This window comes from Ammospiza nelsoni, chromosome 3 (genome assembly GCF_027579445.1).
Source record: "Ammospiza nelsoni isolate bAmmNel1 chromosome 3, bAmmNel1.pri, whole genome shotgun sequence".
In the NCBI taxonomy this organism is placed as follows: Eukaryota; Metazoa; Chordata; class Aves; order Passeriformes; family Passerellidae; genus Ammospiza; species Ammospiza nelsoni.
Genome location: NC_080635.1, coordinates 99,649,474 through 99,675,056, shown reverse-complemented (window position 1 = coordinate 99,675,056; position 25,583 = coordinate 99,649,474). Strand labels below are relative to the sequence as shown.

Below are 25,583 nucleotides of genomic sequence, written 5' to 3'. Positions count from 1 at the left end.
AGAGGACACAGCTGGGACTGCTGCCCCAAACTGACCAAAGGGACATCCTGTACTGTCTGGCATCATGCTTAGCAATGACAGCTATGGGAAGAGACGGATATTTGGAGTGATGGTGCTTGTCTTCCCATGTCATCGTTACATGTTACTGATCCCTGCTTTCCTGGATAGGGCTGAACACCCACCTGCCCACAGGAAGGGTATAATTAATTTCTTGGTTTCTTTGTTTCTGTGTGCAGATTTGTCTTCCCTATTAAACACTCTTTATCTCAACCCACAAGTTTTCACAATTCTACCTTTCTGTTTCTCTTGCCATCCCAACCCAGGGTAGTGGGAGCCACCTCCAGCTGCCTGCTGGAACAAGCAGGCAGAAATTACAACAAAGCATTCTTCTCCAGTAAGCATTAATTCACTTTCAATGGACTGCTTTCTCATTTAAATTTACTATGATGCATAGAGATATTTAAAATATACAGCAGAAAAGCTATCCTTGAAAATGTGTCCACCAGCCTTTAGAAATTTGCACCCAGTACATTATACTAATTTTTTTTTGCTAATGAGTGAGATAAAGCCAGTCAGAATCAGTCAGAGATAAATCTAACTGGTCAGCTAACTGATTTTTTTCAGGCCTCAGATTTTACACACTATATGGTATTAGCTAGTTCCATGACTAAACATCTGCCTATTGCTGATGACTGTTTCTAAAAAACAGTCTTTATTGTTAATATTTCTTCCTATCTGTGGAATAGAACTAGCATTTGATTATCTTTTTATATGGTATCTCAAATATAAAATTATCTAGATACATTTTTTTCCAGGATTTATTAAAGCTGATGCTGGTGTTCTGTATTAAGAATACAATGATCCAGAAATAATCTTACAATCTATGAAATAATCTTTCAAGACACTGAAGCACATCAGTCAGTGAGTAACAGCAGTAGCACACCAAAACTCACACAAAGAGGTGAACGTTTTGCCAAAGAAACCAAACATGAAAAATAGGATTTAAATTGAGAAAAAGGTAACATTAGAACCATAAAAATGACACATTTCTAAAGAACTGGTTGGTCCGTGTAGCAAAGTATTTTCTCTCCTAGATGGAAAAGTTAGTTTTGCTGTCCCGTGTGACAAGTTTTAAGCTTAAATAGCAAATATTAATATGTGTATTTTAACGCTTTGCATCCTGGACTTCAACAAAGAAACCAAATTGGAGTCTATTGGAGTCTAGAATACTAATATATGTACTTGATATCTTGATCAACTATATGAAGAACTTTAAGAAACTAGCTACATGAAGAAATCCTGAGTTAAGTAATATCCAGGACTGAATCTCATAAGACTTAAACTTCGAATTGTGTAGGGGAAGATGTTCCAAATATTAAACATAGATTTTATATTTCTATAAAATTTAATCTCTACAGAAACAGGTATAAAATTTTGATTGTAGTTCTAAATATACTTTTAAGCTTTCTGTTTTCATCAATAAAACATCACAAGTAAGCACTTGCAAGTCAGTCCCCACTTTCCACCAGAAACACACACACAATTCTGGGGGAGATTTAATGATGATAAGGTGAAACATAGTTCAATTAAGGGTCAGGAAAGGTATTTAAATGGGCAGTTAGGAGTTAATGAACTGAAAAATTCCACAGATAATGAGCAATTCTGAGAGAAAGATACTCCAAAGTTATCTAATGAGATGGCCTTAACAATGAAAGTGATGTACTACTTATGTGAGACTAAAAAAGGTTTCAACTTAGAAATTGTGGAGAGAAAATAGAGAAAAGATAAGAAAAAATAGAAATAAATCAGAATAAACTACTATGGTGGTACTTCCAAGGTATCCTTATATAGTGGAAATAAAGCAAGCTTTTTCCATTAGAGATGCTCGTATAATTTATATTTTCTGTGAAAAACCTTGGGCTTAGGATACACAGCTGTGCTGAAAATCTGCAGCAAAGACAACAGAACAATTATTCACTTGATCTTCATTAGAGGAAAAAAGACTGCTCATATACATACAAATTTGCTGAAGACCAAGCAAATATAAGTTCTACAGTAATGCTGGAAAAAAAATATAAGAAGATATCTCTCCAATATTTCTCAAATTAACTGAAAAGGTGGGTTGTCACTCAGTTGTGGGCAGTGACATGTATGTGTTTTTTGACCTAGAAATATGGTTTGACTGCAGGAATATCACCCTACATTAACAATAAGTGGATAGTCAACATTAATTTCAAACAAGCAATTTTTCTATTTCAAAGATTTATGAAGAAAAATATTATTTATTCTGTAATTTAAAAAATGTGAATTTGGAAGAAGTACAACTGTATCCCAGATACAAATTAAACAGAATTATTTTGTCTTTAAATATATGAAGATAATAAAAGCAATCACTAGATCTGTGAAATAAACATGAAATATAAAGTAAACTTAAAATATATTGATTTTGTGCTTTATTTAGCTTTGAAGATGAATTTAACATTTTAAACTTAAATTTAACATTTTAATTTCAGTCTTCCAAGGAATATCTGCTTTTAATATATTAGGGCCAGCATTTCTTCCTTTTAATATTAGACATTATGCTGTTCTTTCAAAAACTTTTACCTGATACAAGAAGGTAGTCAGCAAGGAAATACAAAAGGATGAACTGAATAATTTAGTCAATGAGCAATAAAGAATTATTCAAAGACAGAACCTGAAATTAATTGCATCTGTCCCCTTCTTCATGACACCTGTTTTTCAGAAATTGAAACTAAAAGAATGAAGGTAAGCTGTAGTTTTCCTCATTGCTACTTAGATAATTTGTTCAGTGGTGCCCTGTAGTATCATATTCCCCTCAACACAATATAAAAACAAATATAAAATATTTGTAAATATAAAACACTGGAAAAATACTCCAGGTATTTCAACAGCTTTTCTGGCCTTACAGTGTAATCCAGTGTTTCAAAGGTTTCTTTGTACCTATGAATGTTATCCTTAATAGCTAATGGCTTCTTTGGCTTTTATATTCCTGCAGAGGCAAATGATTTTTATAAGAGCTTAAGCTGGAGAGGAACTGGGACTGAACTAGCTGATCTTTTTTAGTCAACAAAACATAATAACTGGAGTTCTCTTAGTTGACACTAAAAAATCCCTCGCTTTTGGTTTAGGGCAATACTGTATCTTAGGGCAATTTATATTGAAAGCAAATATTTAATATTTAATTTTAAAGAGATATCAACTACATAAAATATGTATTTAGAAATTGAAACATTTTTTTTCTGCTTCTCTCATCTACAAATATATTTTGTCTCCTAGTGTTTCTCTAATATTCTATGGAGTTGGGAAGAAACTAGAGTACAAAACTGTTCATTGGAGAGGCCATGAATAGAACAGCTGACACCAAGTTCTTCTGTTGAAAACCACCCTCTGTTACTATGAAATTAATTACCAGAAGACAAAGAAGAAAATCTCCTTCAGCAAACAGGTAAAGGTAAGTAATGATTATGTGCTTACTTATTGCACCATTTTCAAACTGATCAAGAACATGCACAGTTAATGACACTATTATTCATTTTCTGCTCCCAACAAAAATGCTCCCAATAAAAATGAACATGTTGTTATTTATTAATAAAGTTTTTGGAAATTCAGCGATCTTAATTCCACAAATATAGCTCAAATGTATATTTTTATCTTATTTGAAATATATCACACATCTGCTAATTTGCAGAGAAAATAAATTATTTTATCAATCAAAGGTAAATCTTTTGTCAACTACAGATCCATTTAAATAATTCACAAACAACCTTAGGTCAGGATACTGGCTACCATCAGCACAGGACGTAAGAACAGGCAGATACTTACTGTGACAGATCTATGCTTAGAACCTATGTGGTTCACTTTTCTTCCAAGAGATTTATTAAATATTTGAACAAAGAACTGTGATGATTATTTGACCTGAGAAATTAATAGCTGAATGGTCCTCCAAAGAGTTCTTAGTGAACGCACTTGATTTTTAAAAATGAAACAGCAAAAAGATTTTTTTGAGCATTTGATGATGCTATTCTGTCTACTACTGTGACTGCTGGATACTGAAGCAGCACTTGGTTTTGTGGTTGCAGGTTTACCTGATCACCATGTAAATTAAAAGGGAGAAGAGCTTCAGTGTTCCTGTGAGTCCTGAAAGCAAAGCTGCACAGTGGTATAAAATGATGGGGATAACAATGGACAAAATTTGAACTGCACAATCTTTAGAAGTGGAAACAACTTGTGACAAGATAAAATGCAGCTGGGCAAAACTCAGTGTGAATCCACATAGTACAAAAGATCTCACATGAATTTTTAATAAAATTGACCATACACTTTGAAGAAAACATGGAAATCAAGTGTTAAAATTTCAGCAATACTTCCATATTTGTATGTTTCTTTTGCTGCTTCCATTTTTTTGAAAAAATTGTTTCATAGCATTACCAGTGATGATCCATGTCACAGAAAATGCCATAGTGGCAGTAACAAGGCCTATTCTAGCAGGAACATTCTTACTGTACTGATGGCTACTTCACACAGAAGGGAACTACTTAAATGTGAATGAATAAACATCAAAGACTAATAACACAGCAGGACTTGTTCTTTGCACCACCTTATGTAGTTAAAAACTGCTATTTCCTTATGCTAATCATTTAATTCCATCTGTTGAAATCCTGCCAGCCACATGTCTAACATAATGACATAATTTGTACTTCAGAGTGTTATTCACATGTCTACCAGGCCTATGAATTTCTTCCCATGGATAATGCTATAATTGTATAAAATAAAGTGTAATAAATTTCAAAATGGTAGGTGAAACACATCAATGGAAGAGCTATATCTTTTTAGGAGAAGTGGCACAATATCTTAAAAAAAAAAAAAAAAATAGGCCTGTGCCAGCTCTGCAGACTGCAGACAATTAGAGCCAGGTGTCTCCTCCCCTCAGCAAGTAAAATTGCTCAGGCAACTCCCGAGTATTCCCAGTGCAACATATGCTGCTGCTGCAGGTGCTGCTTTGGCAGCACTGTGAGCTTAGCTCTTAAAAATGTTCTTGCTCAGTTATCATTTTTTCAGATGGCCAACTTTCTTCCTGAGGAGAAAAACAAAATGATTGAGGCTGAACTCCAAATGTTTTGCTAGAATAGATTGAATGAAATGGAGGGGGGAAAAAATCACATTTCCAACCAACACAGCTAGGGGGACAAAGATATCAGTGTCATTCAAGAAAGCAGTAAGTCTGGTGAAGGAAGTTTCTTTTGCAAGCTGGTATCTCTACAGCAGAGGGCTTTATTGGTATGATTATCCTAACAGTCTCTTCAGCCATACTACATTAGGATTTTGCAAGACAAGAAAAGGCAGCAGATTTGTTCTTCCTTAACACTGAAGGCTAATTCAAATAAATGTTATTAAAGTCAGAATAACCTCTAATACCAAAATTGGTCAGTGTAAATTAAGATGTTGGCTTCTTTGATTACTTTATCAGGTATGTGTATGACCATGTTTACCGAGTACACTCTTCCAGATTATCTGTACAGAATGGTACAGATAGCTGACATGAAGAAGCTGAAGAGCAAAATGTCAGCTGCTCTGTACCCAAACCAAAGATTTAAAGAGGTGATTTAAGCATCAGTAAACTTTTTAACATTTTCTTTCTTTATAAAAAAAAAGAGAGAGTTTTTTTTTTTTTTTTTTTTTTTTTTTTGTTTTTTTTTTTTTTTTACCTGGGTAGATAGTGATAGGGCAGAGTTTTAGTTTAAATGTTAGGAAGAAATGTTTTACTCAGAGGATAGTGAGATCTGGAATAGGTTACCCAGAAAAGTTGTGGATGCCCCATTCCTGGAGGAGTTCAAGGCTAGATCAGATAGGACCCTGCAAAACCTGGTCTTGTGGGAGACATTGCTGCCTGTGGTGGAGTTAGGGGAGTTGGAATAAGATGATCTTTAAGATTCCTTTCAACATGTCTTTTTATTTTTGTAATGATTCTATGTTGTATTGCAAAGGGGGCTAAACTGAGAAGATTTCTTTATGAAGTTTATGTTTCCTTCTTGTAAAATTTGCTTAAAATTTCAAAATGAAAATATGCTTCTTTTCAGATGTCTATGAGGTTGGATGAAACACTCTTCTTCTCCTCCCTAAACATCTGTATAGTCAGGCTCAGCTAGAAGGAACAATTTGTCCCCCAAAGTTCAATAATGGGTCCAGTAATGTTTAGTTTATTCGTCAATGATTTGGATGAAGGAGCAGAGGCCTCCTCAGCAAGTTCACTGGTGACACAAAGCTGGGAGGAGTGGCTGATACTCCAGAGGGCTGTGCAGCCCTTCAGAGGGACCTTGACAAGCTGGAGAGATGGGCAAAGAACTGTCTGAAACTCAACAGAGGCAAATGCAGGGTCCTGCACCTGGGCAGCTCCACACAAAAAATTAGGATGAACTCTTTTTTTGTGCAGTGACTGAGCAGTGGAATAAATTACCCAGAGAGGTTGTGAAGTCTCTCTCTGGAGATATTCAAGAACCATCTGAGCACAATGCTGTGCCATGTGCTCTAGGATGACAGTGCTTGAACAGTAAGCTTGGACCAGATGATCCTGTGTGACCCCCTCCAACCTGAACAATTCTGTGATTCACACCCTGACTTTCATTCTAACCCCCACGACCCACAGACCATGGCTGTGAGATGTATTTCCTGCAGCATTTTCTTACTATTTTCACAAGTTTGTATTAATTGCAAACTTTTGTTTTGCAAGTCTGTGTCACATAAGTCTCAATAGAGTGATGCTGCTACATTTTAAACAGAGTGCTATATTGTACTTCCCATAGTTTTAATAATTGCTGTGCTTTCATTTTCAGTTCATGTTGTTTGTGAACAAGTACAAGGTTCAGAGTGTGGCCCATGCTTAATATCCTCAAAGATCTGCCTCTAGAAAATTCAGTGTGTAAAGAATCTAAGTTAATGAGATGTATAAATAGTAAATGATAGGGTAATGCATGAGAAAACTGTTGAGTGCAGAACAGATCTAATCATGGAGATACTAAATGCTTTCAGAGAAGTACCCAATATTCAATAATGCCTATGCTGGCTGAAATTCAGTCTTTGATACCTTTTACAATAATATGATTGATCAGTGCTTGTAAGCCCTCAAGAAGTCTATTGAAGTTGCTCTGTCCTCTTGATTGGTGCTTTTTTCCTTTGGCTATTCAGTATATTGTGTGAAGGATAAAAAGTCAAACTAAAAGGAACTTCTGAAAGGAATACAAGGATCTACTTTGCTTGGGGGAAACATCAATTCAAACTGTAAACAAAGATGAATGATAACAGAAATTTATAAACTTTGATATTATTTAAAAACTGAAATATTGGATGCGTGTCATGCACATTATGGCAACATTAAATGATAATGATAATGGTGTCAAAAACTTAACATTTAACATCCTCTTTCATGCTGCATATATTGTAGAATCATAGAATCAGAGAATGGCCTGAGTTGGAAGGGGCCTCAAAGATTTGCAATGCCCTGCCATGGACAGGGGCACCTTTCCTTAGACCAGATTGCTCAGAGCTTCACCTAACCTGGCCTTAAACATTTCTGAGGATGAGGCACCCAGAGTGTCTCCAGACAACCTCTTTCAGTGCCTCATGACTCTCACAGTAAAGATTTTTTCCCCTAATATCTACTTTAAATCTACCCTCTTTTCAGTTTAAATCCATTTCCCCTTGCTCTGTCACTACACGTTCCTGTAAAAAGCCCCTCTCCAGCTTTCTTGTAGGTTCCCTTCAGGTACTGGAAGGTCACAATTAGTTCACCCCAAAGCCTTCTCCTCTCCAGGCTGAACAATCCCAGCTCTCTAAGCCTCTCCCGATAGGTGGGGCTCTTCATTCCTCTGTTGGTGGGCTCCTCTCGACTCAGTCCAACAGGTTGATGTCCCTCCTGTGCTGGGGACCCCAGAGCTGGATGCAGCACTCCATCTGGGGTCTCACAAGAGTGGAATAGATGAATCACTATGTCACACTATTTCAAAGTTATTATACATAAAATAAATAGTGACAGTAAATAGTGACATTGAAGAACCATTAACATCTGCACTACCTTCAGTTTATGCTGTTATATTTTAATGCAACTTCTTCAATGCCTACATTTTCAAAAACAAAATTCAGTAGCTCTGAATTGAAGACTATATATATTTTCTGAACAGCATGAAGATTTCTTGTGTATCAAGTCTTCTGCCCACAGATTTAGAGCAATTTACAGAAGTTATTAGTCATCATTTGCTTCAGAAACAAAGTTTATTTTTTCCATGTAAAGGCACATTATTTTTTTACTTTCAGTGATAAGGTTTAATATAATACTTTAAACATATACTTTAAACTCTGCTTATACAACATTTAGCACTGGAAATGTGGATTATTCATTTATTTCTCCAGATAAACACTATTTGTGTAACAAAGTAGTGTACATAAATATGCATGTATGTGTATACAAATATATATGTAGTCTTGCTGATGTCAGTTTTCATAATGGGATTTTACTGTAGGAATCATGAAAAAAGGAGATGTCGGAAATAATACAGCAAAAGCAAATGCAGAATTCCTCCACTCCCTGCCAGTTATTGTTGGTCTCCTATTTGAAGGATGGATATAGCTTGGAGAGGATTTTCTTTATTGTTTTGAAGCAGCTGGCTCTGAATCTAAAGAAAACATCATGCTGAGCTACCAGGAGCTGCATTCATTCTCATTTGAAAGCAGGTCATGCATTCATCTTTGCTCTCAATTTCTGAATAATCTCAGCAATATGTGCCACACATGCTGCTTCAGCTCTCTGAAAGGACTCATACTGGTAGCATCCCTTCGCACACTTATTAGTGGTCTGGGCTTGTCTTCCTTTTATTTCAGATTCTAAGTTTGCACACTTGCCACCTGCAAAGTCTGCCTATGTCATTAGCTGGTTGGTTTTTTTTTTTTTTTTTCAGGTAGAAACACTCAGCATTTCCCTCAAAACAAAGGGAAAAAATAGTATAATCACTGCAAATTTTGTTATTGCTTTTCAAAAGGTATCCACAGATTAAAGCAAAACCAAATGAACTGTCAGCATAATACTCAACAACAGATTTAACAGTGTATTTTCATCTTCAACAGGAGCTTCATTACTGAGAACTCAATCTGGGAAGCTATTTAGATCCTATCCCCAAAGGTGTCTATTGTTCTGTATCAGTCAGTGACATACACAAATTAGTGCCCAAAAAGCTCTCAAAATTAGAAAGCATTGATTTTTACTTTTAGGCCTTTTGTTTCTGTATTGTACATCAACCAAAGAGGAAAAAGAGAGTTAGCAGCAGCAAATGGTAATTTAGCTACATATGTTTGGTATATTGTACTCTATTCACACAGCTCTAAAGAATAAATTCAGGGAAGACAGTGAATTGGAGGCCACTAAAACATTATACAGACCACTCCATTTTTCCCGATTTGATTGTATAACAATTACAACAGCGATAATTAACTAAGGTGGTATGATGCTATTATTTGATCACTTCTACTGATAGCAATTCACTGTCTGTATACCTATGCTTGTAACTGAACTAATAGAGAAAGCTCATGTTACTGATTTTACCACTGTATCTAAGTAAAGCATGTAATAAAATATTTAGAGATGATCCAACTGGATTTATAGTGTGGGAAATTAACCATTTCTAGGTTCTACAACCTAGAATGTTAAGCATACTAGCTGTTGGAGGCAACCTAGAGAAAACTCAGGAGATGGAAAAGGAGACAGTAAGACTGAACAAGTGCTTCTGGAAGACATACCTTGGAGCAGCCTCTTTCCAAACACATCTATTCAACATTTCATGAAATAAGTGTAAGAGAAAAATCAAACAATCAAGCAAACAAAATCAACAAAACCAGCAAAACCAAATGTACAAACAAAACCAAAACCACTCAAAAACTTGCAGAATAAGCAGTGGCTTATTCATGTATCCAAAGAAAATAGTAACTGATGAAGTACACTTTTCCATTAGAAGGCACATTACCATGATCATCTGGATTGCCTTCATTTGCTGTTCTCTAACCAATAGGACAAAGGTAGATGAATTGTGCAGCTGCTGTAAGAGAACAATTGATATGCTTGTGTGTAAGGGTTATTGTTACCATGTTTTATAAAGATTGTCAACTTTTAAAAAGTGTGTACCTGAAGTTTCCTAACTGCTTCATTGTAAATGAAGGAATCAGCAATGAAAATAGGTACTTCTCTTTTGTGCTTTTATCAGTGGTCAGCTGCCCTCAGTAAGTTAAGAAAAACAAAGATAATTTGAGAGGAAAATATAATGGCTGTTTTAGTACTTATAACAACATAGAAATTAAAGGTGTCAGTGGCCTTGGGTGATTTATTAGCTGGAAGAAGATTAATCCTATGTTTACCTTTAAGAAGAAAAAGCGGAATGGAAGACTGCACACTATAGGCCAATTATCTTTATCTCTGTCCCTGGAAAGGTCATGGGCAAGACTTCTTGGAACCCATTTTCAAACATATAAAGGACAGAAAGTTAATTAGGGGCATTTAACAATTATGAGCTCCTCAGCTGCTCCTCATTGGACTTACTGTCTAGACCCTTTTTCCAACTTCTTTGGACAGGCTCCAGCACTTCACTGTCTTTTTTATCATCAGGGGCCTAAAACTGAACACAGAATTTAAGGTGCAACCTCACCAGAGGCAATGGCCCCTTCCCCAGTCCTGCTGGCCATGCTGTTTCTGATACAAGTCAGGATGCCGTTGGCCTTCTGGGTCACCTGGGCACACTGCTGGCTCGTGTGCAGCTGGCCATCAACCAGCACCCCCAGGTCCTTTTTCTCCAGGCAATTGGTTCCCATAACAACTGCAGCTAATGTTTAAGAGTAAGGCAAAGAAGGCATCAAGTACCTCAGCTCTGTGTGCCTCGGTTTCCACTGTTTCCCATCTCATGTCCAATAATGTATGAAGATTCTCCTCATCCTTCCTTTTGTTGGTAATGTATTTATACAAATATTTTTTTATGCGACTTGGAAGATTAAGTTTTACTTGAGCTTTGGTGCTTCCAATTTTCTACCTGCATAACCTCACAGCATAGAAAATCAGAGAATGGTTTGCGTTGGAAGGGAACACTGAAGATCATTTAGTTCCAACTGCCATGGACAGGGACGCTTTTAACTAAACCAGGTACACATCCTTGTAAGTTTTCCTGAGTTGCCTGCCCCTAATTCTAAAGGTCACAAAAGGTCACAAACTATCCTTTTACTTTTCCTGAGTTCCAACCACAGATCTCTGTTGATCCAATGTGGTCTTCACCTCTGGCATGTCTTTCAGCACATGCATGTATGAGACAGTTTGTCCATTTAATTAAGATTTTAAATAATTTTTTTTTTAATAAAAAAGGAAAGTTTACATTTCTTCAAAACAAGTGAAAACAATATTTGTTCCAAATACTGGCATTCATAGAATTTCTTCCACTGTCTGATTTTCCCGACTATCTAATTTCTCTTTTGTCATTCAACCATATTGTACCAGAAAAATTCTCAACAGTGCCTAATGTACCACATCTGGTAGCCTTCGTATTGAAAAGAATTTCAGGAAACAAGCCTGTAAATTGTTGAGATTACTCACCAGTAAGATATAAATTTAATTTCTCAGTTCAAACTGTTTTTTGTTTGCCAAACATGGCAAGACTTAGAGTGAAAAACAGGTGCTTCTCATTTTTCCCCAGTGCCTGTAACCTCTCCAGACAATGTATTACAATGATACAACTAAGGCATTATGGGTTTATAGCGAGGTTTATAGCATACTTTTTTTTTAAAAGTTTACCATTCTAAGCTAACTTTACTGCTTGCATTGCCAATGTAGTGCCTAGAGTGCCATCTTAATTTCTTAATCTAGCTAGCTACAGATATTTGAAACTGTTGAGAGATTTACAAAACATAATGCAGAATAAATGTTTTTACCAGCATGCAAGTAAGAGTGGGATAGAAAATTGGCTTGCACCTTACAATTGCACCTTTACATTTTCTGAACCTTGGATCAAACATCACAAAATGGATGGAAGAAATAAAAATAGGAGACAACTGTTTGCTGGTGAAGAAAATAATCAAACATAGTCAAAGAATTGCTGATGACCACAGTCTCTTCACACTTTTTTGGGCCTCTGTATATGTTATTTTTTTTAGTTTTCATTACCCTTTCCAAATCAGTGTAATATTCAGAATAAAAAATAAATATTTTCATTCCAACAGAACACTGGCAGTAAAGAACTATGTTTTATGGTCCTTACTTTCATAGCTTTTCAATTACTTACAACTGGTCCTCTACATTTACTTGGAAAGCAAAGATGGCTGAGTCTGTTTCCTGAAGTCTTTCTGTTCTCTTTATTTATTATTTGAGAGAAAACAGCAATTAAATTTCTTACTGTAAGGCCATGACAAGATTGTTGATGAGAAAATGAATAAAGTAATAGGAATACTTAGTAGGAACCAAAGTACCTAGTATATGAAGAACATATTCTGCAATGCTCACAGAGAAGAAGTCAGAGCACCTGCAATCATGCAGTAAACAGTGTTTCAGGGACCCCTATCCAGAATGACTTTTACTCACTGTGGATAAACTGAGTTCTGGAAGAAATCAAAACAGGGAGAAATATAAAGCAATATTCACAACCTACATAACACTAGTAGAGATGAACAGATAAACAATTTTTATTGGTAGAATTGTGAGGGAAATCTTAGAAATGTTTTGAAATTTAGTGGATACAGAAATTTTCATATTTAATGCAAAAATGTTTTAAAATAACCTTTATGAAGGATCTCGAACTTATGCTTCAGGGAAATCACTGCCTCCAACCAGTTAAAGTGAGACCTATTTGTGGTGGTAGATGAAGAGTTGGGGAGAAAAGTATTTTTCTACTGAATTCCTTAGGCATTCCTCTGAAATCAAACAGAGAACAAAATGAGGCTGAGGTCTGACACTAAATGAAAGTTCCTATGTTCCATTTTCTCTTCCCTAATTCTCTAACACAATAATGAGTACAGAGAACTATGTTTCAATATTAAACAAAAAGTATTGAAAATTTTATCAACAATGAAAATAAACTATTACTTCAATTCTCAAACCCTGAGGAAGGTTATTTTACAAAAGTTATTAATCTTGTTTCTAGCATTAGTGCTTCCTAAGTTATGGTTACTCTAGCATGAAGTAACTCAGGTGTACACAGAGAAAAAAATAAATCTGTAGCTGGTACTACCTATTACTGTGTACTACATTGTTTTCTGAAGAGAAATGATTATTCCCCTGGGTTGAGCTCCCAGGAAAAGCACCTAATTCACCAGTGCAGATTAATAGAAACAGGGTGAACACTGATTTTTAGCTGCGTCCTACAGAAATGAAATTGAGATTTTTCAGTGTGAAATCTTCAGAAAGCAGCAAAGCATTTCAGGTAGATCCATAAAAAGAAAGAATATGTAATTCCAGTTACATTAGTATACACAGTTTATGACACTTAAGAGAAATTCTAATACAATTACATTGTGTATCGAATTCAGGCATAGAACACAATGCCTCATATATATATATATATATATGTATGTAAATTTCAGTAAATATAAACAGTATTTGCAATTACTAAAGGCTTTTATGGTAAAAAGTATCCTTCCAGTATTGTTACTCAGTTAGATGCACTTATTTATATTTATTCACAAATATAGAATAAAATTCTAAGGTAGTAACTACAAATATTCATGCATACTGGCATATACATGTGCTTGTAAAAATTTGTATGGCTCCCCTGGAGACAAATTCTGAAATTTCCAGTTTAAATTATGAACTTGGATGAAAAAAGCATTTTTATTATTATTATGGGCTTTAAAATGACCAATTTACCTTGCTAATACCCTCTTTTTTTCCTTTATTTTTCCCTTGTCTATGCCTTTGCCCATCTCTTAAAAGCATCAGTCTATACATCTGAAAGACAAGGGGAGCTTGCTCTTTAAGGGAAAAAAATTAAAATATGCTCTAAATTTTTTCAAACTTACTTCATTTTCTCACCTTTTTAAATGCAGGCTACAGTAAATCTAAATAGGCATAAACTACCCTGCAACTTTTTCAATGAATGCACTTTAAAAAGCAAAATCAGAATCAATCTTCAATCCATTAAATAAAATCTGCAGAAATTCTGTTGTTTTAAGCAATGACCTGAAATAGACAGGCTTTAAAAGTTTTTGTGCTACCAAGGTCAATGGACAAGTGTAGAAGAAGCCTTTTTTATACAGACTAGTTGAAATGGTAATACTTCTATCTTGGTCTTAAAATAAGGAGTAATATTTTTCATTGTTTTTAATATTTTTTGTAACAATTTTTATTGTAAAAAGTGACCATATCTATCTAATTATTAAAAAATACCCTCAAGGATTCTACAGTAAACTGTTGTCTTGTAGTCTGAGTTAGCAGACCTCACATGAAGCACAGCCCTTTTTCTTTTTCAAATGGAGGGCTGTCACTCAAGATACAATTTACTCAAGGTAGTAAATTTCTTATATTTCTAAAATGCCAGTAGCTTTGAACTCTGCAATACAGTAAATAAGGGATTTTAAGCAATAACATATTAAACATTGTCAACTGTCATATTATATGACTTGTTAATATAATGTAACCAAGTACAGTAATCTTATTTTTAAGAGATGTAAATTCTGATAGGTTTATTGCTGCTTTTTTAAACAGTCACCATAAAATGCTCAGTCAGTTAACTCTTAGCAGTATATTTGTCATTTTTGTACGTGTGCTTAGAATATACATTTTAGAAAGAAAAAAAGAATGCCACAAATATCACAAAGTTTTAAAGATTAACAGCAAAAATATCAATAGTGACATGTCTTTGAACCACTTGTGTAACATGCTTTAGTCTTTCACATGGTATGCTGAATTAATAAGCAGCATAATATATTGTAAAGCACTGTGAAATTTTAAATCTTTTTCTAGGTCTTTGATTTTACTTAGGCATTCATGTTTTGGGTAAGTTTGAATTAAATATTCTCTGTGTATAACTAGAAAAAAATGAAATGTTCTGTTACAGGTACATTCCCACCTGCTCAGTCCCTTGTATAATGAGGATGTGAATGTGATTCCCACTAACTATTTTTATTTGGCTTCCATATCATAAAATCACAAAACAACTTAGCTATAAAAACAAAGCCAAAACCCCAAACCAATACATACATGGGGTAGAGGCATCCTGTGTCTTTTAAGGCAATGAATTTTTAAAAGGTTTGCTTAAAAAATAGAACATAACAATCGGCAATAACTATTCAGATGTAAGATTTAAAACGGTTTTATTCTGGGACTGGACAGATGGGTGATTTGTATTAGATTTGTGTTTTGCTTTTGGGTGTGTTCTTATTCCTACTAGATTTTAGTGCCTCATTTCCAGACACTGCTGTCTGCATTTTTGTAGACAGTGCTAATTCTCTAGCAGATTGCACTTTACTGTTGAATTTTAGAGCAGTAAAGTGATAAGGAGAGTGGGTAATTTTAACTAGATTAGCTGCTGCCATTGTAAATATCACTGGTAAAAGATGAAAAAAGAGCATGCATTTATTAAAATAAATACATATAGTCATGTTTGACATATGTGTCTTAATGCCTTGCCTTTCTTCATGCTCCATTTTTACAACTTCTAGTCATTTTCAATTTTATAATTTCCCTTTCCTTATTTAATATCACAGTGGGTATTTAAAATTGTTTGATATGTTTGAATATCAAAACATATCATCCACTTGAGTGACAGAATGAAAATATTCATCTACCTTTGCCCAGAAGCTCTGGGAGACAGGTATTCCATCAGGTATATTGTACACATTAAGCACCTTCCAATACATTATCTGTTAGGTTTACATGCTTATTCCAAATCCTGTGATCTTGACCTTCTGGTTAATTTGCTAATACAGGCACAAGCCCTCTAGAATAGACCTGTCGCCTTCTTAGATTCCTTTACCCTTCCTGAAATCATCATACAAAAAGAGCAACATATAAATTCAATATTCTTCTCAAAGATATTTCTAAAGAAATTAAAAAAAAAATTTACGTAGAGAACTATTTGCTTTTTTAATTACATGTTAACCTTCTTTAGATTACAGTTCTGTTTATGGTTCAAAGTGTAGGAGCATGTTAATAGTTATTAAATGCAGTTTATTAAAGTAATTTTTTATATTAGCAGCTATCAAATAAAGACTATGATGGATTTGTTCTTTTTTCCCTTATATTCTTGTCATGTAAGTAAGAAAAATACAGGACACAATGTGCATTTTTATTATACTATTTCATTTGATGGTGTTAGGGCTAGTATTTTTCACATGAAGACACCATCCTTTGTCATTATAAAATGGATAAACAACTATTAATTATGATTAAAATAATTTCCCATCCTCATTTATCTGATGGTAAGAATGAGATTTTGATTAAATAAAAGTGTGATATACTGAAAACTAATGTATACACATATTTATATGCATTTTGTATATATATATACACATATACACATATGTAAAATAATGATACATACAATAGTATAGACATGCATAGCATGCTAAATTTGCCTAATTATTCTCTATGAAAACTAGATTTTAGTGATCAGCCAGCTAGTAATACTGAAACACCTATATTCCCTTTCCTCACAGCACCAGTGAAAAGTTAGTTGCAGTTGTTATGGGAGGAATAGAGAAGGAGAAAAAACCATGCCATTGTATAAATCACAGGTGGCCCTCAGCCTGGATAATGTGTGTACTTCTTGTCCTGTTGTGTTAGTAAAGGAACAATAGTAATTAAAGAGTGTTGGAAAAGGGCAACAAGGATGGCTAAAAGTTTGTGATGGCTTCTGTAGGAGGAGGGACTGAGAACACAAGAAACCTTTACCCTATAAAGGAAGAAGCATAGAGCAATGTGTCAGTGGCCCAAAAAACCAAGGAAAGCTTAGCTTGGAATCTGCTTTTCATTCCCCTTTTCCACACTAGATATGGGATAAAGCTGGCAGCAGCAGTGGTTATCATTTTAAAAAAGGGAGATATTTTTCCATGCAACAGATGAGACCTGTGGGTCTGTTTGCTTTACTATATTGGCATAGAAGAGCTGATATGGGCAGAGATTTGTGGAGATTGCCTAGTCAAAGCCCCCTCCTCAGAGGAAACGTTTATATATGTTCAAGGGAAAATGGTGCAAGTAGACACTCACTGACTTTTACTGAACAAATCAAAACAGGCTCAGGAAAACCCCCATTTGAAAGAACATAAGAAAGTACTGGAGGACAAATAACATGTGCACATTTCATTTTTTTCCTGGAGATCCCCTTATGGACACTGCTGGAAATAGCATACAGGGCTGTATGGTTCTTCGACTGAATCCATACACACTTTATTTGATTTTCATGTAACCTAATACATACACACAATGCAAAAACTAAAATATTCATGCTTCACTAAGTTTAAAGAAAGAGGCAGTCAATTATGAAATCAGCTAAATCCATCTTGTTATCTACATATAAATGGAGAGGCATCTGTTATAGATGAAACAGAGTGTACTGCATATATATTCACAGCTCATACAAATGTGAGAACCTATTGTTTTACGATTTGCCAATTTTAAGAGATTCTAATGGTCCAGCGAAGTTGCTTCTTCCATATTAAAAAATATCTTGCTTCTTACATTTATTTCAGCATGCTGAGGAACTTAGAGGCATAGTGTGGGAGGATGGATTGCAGGAGAATCGAGATAGTGCTGAAAGCAATCTTACCCCTGGAGAGTTGCAACTGTACTAATTATCAAAGAGTAGGGACAGGCCTACCCTTAATAGGTCACAGCTATGTCCATTAAGGATGGGTGTTATAAAAGAGCAGGCTAGCTGATCAAGAGCTGGAGATTTTTGGCTGGGCTGTGAGGAGTAAGGGTTAGGTGGTTGTGCAAAGGACAGGAAGGAGTCAGCTGGCTGTGCAGAAGGAAGAGAAAAGGAGTCAGTGTTGTAAGATGGTAAACGGACGGTGACAAGCAGATTGGTGCCAAGCACCAACACCAACAATTGGTAGCCTGTATGGGGATGAGTGCCCACAGCATAGTGCTGTGTAATATGTATTCTTCCACTTTGGTCTTGCAAGCTGTCTTCCACCATCTAAATGAAATGAAGCTTTTCAATTAGCGATCTTCCATCAGAAGAATGTTTTTTCTCTTACCCAGCATACAAGACCTGAGTAAGGTGTACAAAGCAAATACTTTACTATTAAGTCACTTTTTTGAGTTGTTAGGGGCACACAGCTGTGTACATGTTCCCCATGTTAAGCCTTTTGAAATACAGGAGAACTTTTGTACACTGCCTGGACGTACAATTGACATAAACAAATCCAAGAATAGCTCTATTTCCTTTGAGGTAAAAGACTAAATGTACAGTACTGATAAATCACATTTCTGCTCAAAAATTATCAAAATCCTACTTAACAAATCCTTAACAAGTTTGATTCTGAAAAAAAATTTTTTGATACAGTTGCCTAGGTTGCCCTACAAGACTACACTTCTAGGGTTGCCCCACAATTGTTTGCTTCACACTAGTAGTATATTGTATATCTTCTACAAGCTCTAAGACAAACTGTTCTACATTACCATTTCTTATCTTCTATGCTGTCTGCATACCACAGCCACAGAATAATATGTCTTCCAGACTCTAGTTTTTTGCTCATACAGCCTCTCCATGCTTGAATTGTTTTAATCGCTTTCCTAGATCCCTGTAGAAGTCCTAGCTAATTATGAGGACTGCTGCTCCTTGCTCAAACAGATCAAGAAAATTAGAACAGATAGGTACTTGAAATAAGATGCTCTAAAATCTAAACTCTGCTTCCTTATCAGTAGAATAAAAGAATAGAGAGGTGGATATCTTAATGAACATTTAAAAACAATTGCACTTTATTTGGAAGAAATGTAGAAAAACATTCTTATTTTAGACTTTTTTCTAAGATCTCATGATCTGAAGGAAGAAAAATCTTGGCATTTTTTGATCATTAGTTCTGTTGATCAAATATTCATGCTAACCTGTCTTGAGTATAAAATAATCTTGTAAAGATGCTATCAAAAAAGCTTCAGTTCTGAAAAAAAATTGTTGTCAAATATAATAAAAAAAATGGATTTAAAAAGCACCAGTCCTACTTTGTGAATCAAAAGATAGGGTCAAACTTACTTGTGGTACTACACATCTCTCAGACCCACAAACAATAAATACATTAAATTATAACAATCATAATTAATTATGAAAAAATGATTGAAAAAGAAAGAATGACATCAAAAGTTCCTCATTTTCCCTTAAAAAAACCCACATTTAAAAACCACATGTGTTCTATAAAATGCTGGAAAAGTACAATGAAGCTATAATATTCAAGAACATAACCTAGGGCAAGACCTGTCATAGGACTGTTGACAGTATTTTCACCTGATCAGGCTGAAAGCACTACACACATAATCCTTCCAAGACAATTTGACTTCTGAACCTAATCGCCAGGAAGAACTTGAAATGAACATTTGAAAAAGGCCAATGCAAGAATTAGAGGGGAAGGAAGAATATTTTTTCTCATTATTATGCTTACATTTTGAAATCCCAAGTTAAACAAATGGAATGGTCTGGGACCAAAAGATGCAAAAGTGGAGATGAGCTACCTGTGGATTAAATACAATGACAAATTTCAGAGTATTTTATGTAAACAATTTCTCTTTCCCAGAATACTTGGAACATTCCATGAAAAGGCTTTGGAATCCCTATTATGTATTCATTATATCAATCATATGAATATTGGATTGAATTGTCTTCTGAAAGGCCCCCTGAGCCCAATGCTATCTTTATTATTAATTTGCTGATTGATATAGCGTTTATTGTTGTGGCAGCCAGCACTTCTAATTGAGAAGACTGAAATACAAAGGAAGGTAGGTGGGCATCCTTTCAGATGGTAATCTGTTTCCTGAAGCACTGATTCAGTGGCAATCTGCCCAGGATAGAACTGAATTACAACTCCCAGCATCCCTCTCATTTCCAATGAGTTGTTTTATGTTTATACCAGGGGTTTGAAGACAGAAAGATATTTCAGATAACACACAACTCAAGAACTATCTCAAAGGGTATTTTTCATATTAATTTCATGTGAAGCCTGTAGGGTTGCTCATGTAATTGATTCACGCATAATTCAAGGAAAGTTGAAGTGTTCATGGCACTACTGAGTAAAATATCACATACATCCTAGATGAAGCTGGCAGTGGTGCTTACAGTTAAGGCAGCCTGACACTTGCCCATTACTGGACCATTTTCTCTACCTCCTGTTTTTTGATCTACTAGCTACAAAATTGAAACATCCCAAGACATATTCCCAAAACAAGAAGACTAAGCAATACTGGATTAAAGTCCTTTTGCTGCCCATTCCACAGTGTGTAACAGGCATTAAGACTCATTATTTATTTGAATTTTTGTGTTGTTTTGCTAGAGTAGGAGATATTTATCCCATCCTTTTTTTCCCCCTCAATTTCATTTTTCTATCCTCCATATAACTCCTATCCTCCAGTTTGTACATGAGCATTGTTCAGACTGCTTAGAACACGTGAATGGAAGGATACAAAAGGAGTAGGGTTCATACTGTAACATTCAGAGCACATACTGTAACATTCAGTAGCAAACCTGGCTTTATGATCTTTTTGTGTTTCTTACTTCTATTTGTAGACAGTATTTGGAATTGTAGCACCTAATGAAGAAAGGGAATAATATCTGTTTTCTAAAGCATATCAATATAGGAAAGGAAATCAGCTGAAAAAAGTCCTTTCCCTGGACCCCCTCAGAGGAGACTTATATCAAATATGTCGCTTCTTGTTGTGGGATCACAACCATATCTTACATCAACCTACCTTACTGTACTATTATAACATTCATGAAACCTTTGTAATATTGGCAGCACTAAAAATTATGATTATAATTCCTTTCAAGTTCCCTGAATCTGGTTCCATGAAGTCCTCCTGATGGTTAATGCTGGACTCAGAAGCAAGTACAAGGTAAATATTCTTACAACGTTTGGTGTAAAATCTCATGTAGAAGAGGTAAGAAATATAAATAATTTAATTCAGAGGATTCGTCTATGAAAGATGAAAGGGTGCTGCAGTACTTAAGCTTGAAAAAAGGAGCCTAGAGTGAAAATGAGCTAGAAAAGAAGAAACAAGAGAATGCACAGGATTGAATTTTCAAAATGGCCATCAAACAATAATGAGCAAAACAGGTTACGAGGCATCGGAGTCCCAAGAGAAGTCTTTGTGCAGGTAGTAGCCCATTGCAGAATCAAGAGAGTGTGAATTACTTTAGGACGTATTGAAAGGTCTAAGCTAAGTAATAATATTTTTTGAGTTGTCAGGATATAAACACTATTTAATATCTTCATCAATGACATAGATTGGGGGATTAAGGGCATGGTCAGCCAGTTTGCCTATGAAACCAAGGTGAGTGCTGCAGTTGATTCACTCGAGTAAGGTACTCGGAGGGATCTAGAATATTTAAATTTATAGCAGTAGATATCTAGTTTCTCTCTTAAGAATGTTTATAAAATAAGTTCTTAGTATTTAATATTTCTACAAATGTAGCAATTGAAAAGGGACTTAGATCTAAAGATTTGACATAGTAATATAAACAGTTTATAAAGTAGCCTAATTTTAAAACTATATTACAAGTATATAAGGTATAAAACTACATGCTTTTAGGCAGAAGTCTAACAGCTGGAGAATAATGATGATGGATCTTAGGACGTTGTTTTGGATATGTGTCTGTGCACACATGGCATGTAAATTACCTTTCATCTAAATTTGATTCCAAGTTCATTTTCCCTTTGAGTTTCAAACATACGAGTGTCACAGACATCTTTTTATTAAAATCCTTTCTTAGGATTTTTTCCTGCTGAAGCTGAGAAGTTTCAGCAACAAATGTAAACAATGGTTATCTGCTGCTGTGGAATGCAACAGGTGGATCCGTGATTGGTGTCCTGTGGATGTTTGGATTTACTGACCACTCACAGCAGAGCTGGGTCTCACTCTCTGCCGGGACACAGACCTTTGTTATTCATTCTTTTCTATTCTTAGCTTAGCCAGCCTTCTGAGAACTTTTCCTTCTATCTGTTTTTAGTATAGTTATAATGTTATATATATATCATAAAATAATAAAACAAGCCTTCTGATTATGGAATCAACATTCTTGTTTCTCTTCACCTGAAAACCCTTGTGACCACCATCACACATGAGTACATACATAACAATAATATAATAATTTTAAATATTTTAGGGTCACTTTATGTTAGACATTTTCACACATGATTCTGAAAAGCACTAGAAGATAACTTTTCAGAAATAAGAGTCTGATGTTAAGCAATGAATAGTTTAAGATAACAATATTTTTGACCACTAGATTGAACACTAAATCCCTTTGAGTTCATATAGAGCACATGGTATCAGTACTGCCCTGAAATATTAACAAGTCAATGTGTATTAATTTAAGCAATTATATGACAGCATTCATACTAACCTGCAATGAAAGCTTCTTCCAGGTCCATCAACACATACACCTCCATTGTAGCAAAGAACTGAGCTCAGTGTGGACTCTCTGCAAACATCAACATCCACTTCACAAAACCTGCCAGTGTAGCCACTTGGGCAAACACAAACAAATGCATTGGTGGCATCTTGACAAGAACCTCCATTAAGGCAGGGAGCAGATTCACATTCCTGAGAAGAGAAATAATAATACAGTGATTACACACCTTTAAAACACATTAGTTACTCATTCAGCTCAACAAGTGCAAGAGACTGAATCTGGAGATTAGAAAAAGTATTGGACTTTTTTATTGTCTGATAAACAGAAGTCTCTAATTTGATACAATTTTTTGCTATATAGAGATGCTTTGATCACAGCTCACACTCACTATACTTGTTCCTACTCATTAATCTTGCAGAGATGCAAATATAGCTTTATATAAGCAGTCTTACAACCAAAAGTATCCAATCCCAATCATGATTAAATTTTTCAAGCATGTTTTTGAGCCACAGTCTTACAATTATTCCTTCTAATTTTTTACATTAGGGCCTACTGCTGTAAAAGAAACACATTAGTAAGGCAATTATGGACAGAGTAAAGAATTACTTACATAAATGAATGCACACAAGCCTTTTATCAGTATTTCCTGATAAATGTTTTCTCATTATCAATTAATGCCTAATATTGCAAATAGAAACATGTTTATGTGTTCACATAATAACAATTTCCTCTGATAAGGTTAATGTAAAAATCATCAAATTTAAACCACACAAATTAGCAGCAAGTTAATATTTCTCCAGAATTACAGGAGAGTTTAGTTAGTGCAACAGACAGTGCAAGAAATATGTGTTTGTACTTGATCACAGAAACCTAGTTTTTACCTATATCCCAAAGGAGTTGTATTTTGCAGCTGCAACCCAAATAGCCTGGCTAAATCCAGTATTTTAAATTTATTTTCACACTCCTGTAACTTTAGAAGGTTTAATTCTTTAAGGATATCCAAGGGCACTCACATTTCCTGCAGGTAATACAGTAGCTTTGACAGAATGTAAATGCAGATGTCCATGGGGAATTGTGAGAAAACAACTTATTTACCTATAAGCTCTCCAGCTGGGTGTATATAGGATGATTTATTAGTGAGCATTACATAAGCTAATTGAATTATATATCCCACAGGAAGATGGAGATAGCCCTTCAGACTGCCCAAATTTGTGTCTAGGTTCTAGAAGTAATCTTTTGCTATATTAATTACTTTTTTTTTTTTTTTTTGGCAGACAGTAGTGTTGTTTTTTGTTTAAAAAAAAATCTCAATTTTTACTTCCAACTCTCTGATTTTTTTTCTATTCCGTTAGCTTGTCCAATCTTCTTAATTTGTATTCACTTGTATTCCACACTACAGACCCAAAATTTATTTATTCTCATTAGAAGAATAAATTAAATCTACATTAATTAATGGATAAAATTTTTACTTAATTATGATTCAAAAGTTAAATTCCAAAAAATACTGAAATCATCAAAGTAACTAAGGATAAATTCAAACCTCAGCCCAAAGTTCACAGCTTTGGTTCATTACACTATCACAGTTGTACCAAGTTTTGAACAACACAAAACTCTTATTTTCTCCTGTGAAATGTATTGTTTTAAGATTTTACAGTAAGATAAGCGTCAGAAAGTTTGTAGGAAAGAAATCACACCTATCACTTTCCAGTACATTCTGATGTGCTGCAGTTAAAAGTTTGTCATTAGACTTGCAAAAAACCAGAGTACATTATTACCAGAGACATGCTAGTCTGCCCTGCTCTTAACTTATGCAAGGAAATTGTGTCAGCATGAAGGCAGAACTATGCTAAAAATGCCACAAATAACTTTGGAATAAAGTTGATGAGCTACCACACTACCACCAAATGCTTTTTAGTCTAAAGAACAAGAACATGAGATGACAAATTGAAGTTGCAAGACAACTGTTACCAAGTTTTGCCTTACTTAGATCCCACCAGAGACTGATTGTACAGCATGACATCATAATAGCTGGCTCTGCAGAACATTCCCAGCTAACCTGATTATCTGAAGACAACTTCATTGAAACACCAATGTTATTTCATTTTGTCTTCCTTTACATAATAGGAGATTGAATCTTAACTATGATCCCTAACCAGACAGCTGCCAGATTGGAGCACCAATTGGGACTCACAGTCCTAGAAACATTGCCTCTCTTCTTCAGTACAGTAGGAGAAAAATACTTTCTTGGTCACCTCAGCTGCCCAGTTCCCAACCTAATGATATATAATTTTAATCTTTCCTTGCTTAGAAGTGATCAGATAAGGAAAATTGCCTCTGAATAACTAAGAAAAATGAAAACTACAAAAATAACATTCACAAAGATGGGTCATTTTAGCTTTTCCAAAACACAAATTTGTTGATATATAGGAGTGTCACAATTACCGACTTATTTCTATTTAATTTGTAACTTCTTATTTTCATGAGGTCTTTTCAATCTTTCCTAAATTTGTAACTTTAATTTGAATGGGAATTTAAAAATGCATAATTTTTAAGCTCCAGAGACAAAATCTTGATCTGACAGTAAACCTCTTAAGAATTTGTGCAACTTCTACCAACAATTTGCTAGCAATAAATGTTTAAAAAAAAAAGAACCAAAGCCACAAACACACAAAAAAGCACCCAAAACCCAAAAAACCAGCCAACCAAAAATAAGCCACCACAAAGAAAATAATAGCAAAATGAAACTCCTCCCAGAAGGCACAAAATTACTTTCAGCTTTGAGTTGGATTTCTCAGCAGAATTATTCCATTTAAAAAGGAGAGAACATGCTGCGACTTCCAGAGCAGTAAACCTCTTAAGAATTTGTAAACCTCTTAAGAATTTGTGCAACTTCTACCAACAATTTGCTAGCAATAAATGTTTAAAAAAAAAGAACCAAAGCCACAAACACACAAAAAAGCACCCAAAACCCAAAAAAACAGCCAACCAAAAATA

General features: G+C 34.9%; 1 protein-coding gene across 1 annotated transcript in view; it reads right to left on the bottom strand.

Moving 5' to 3' along the window:
- Positions 1-25,583, bottom strand: part of EYS (eyes shut homolog) — a 703,265-nt gene that overhangs the window by 372,237 nt on the left and 305,445 nt on the right. The window contains exon 29 of the mRNA XM_059467250.1: positions 22,581-22,780. Coding sequence (XP_059323233.1) covers positions 22,581-22,780 — 200 coding nt within the window. The remainder of the gene's footprint in view (positions 1-22,580; positions 22,781-25,583) is intronic.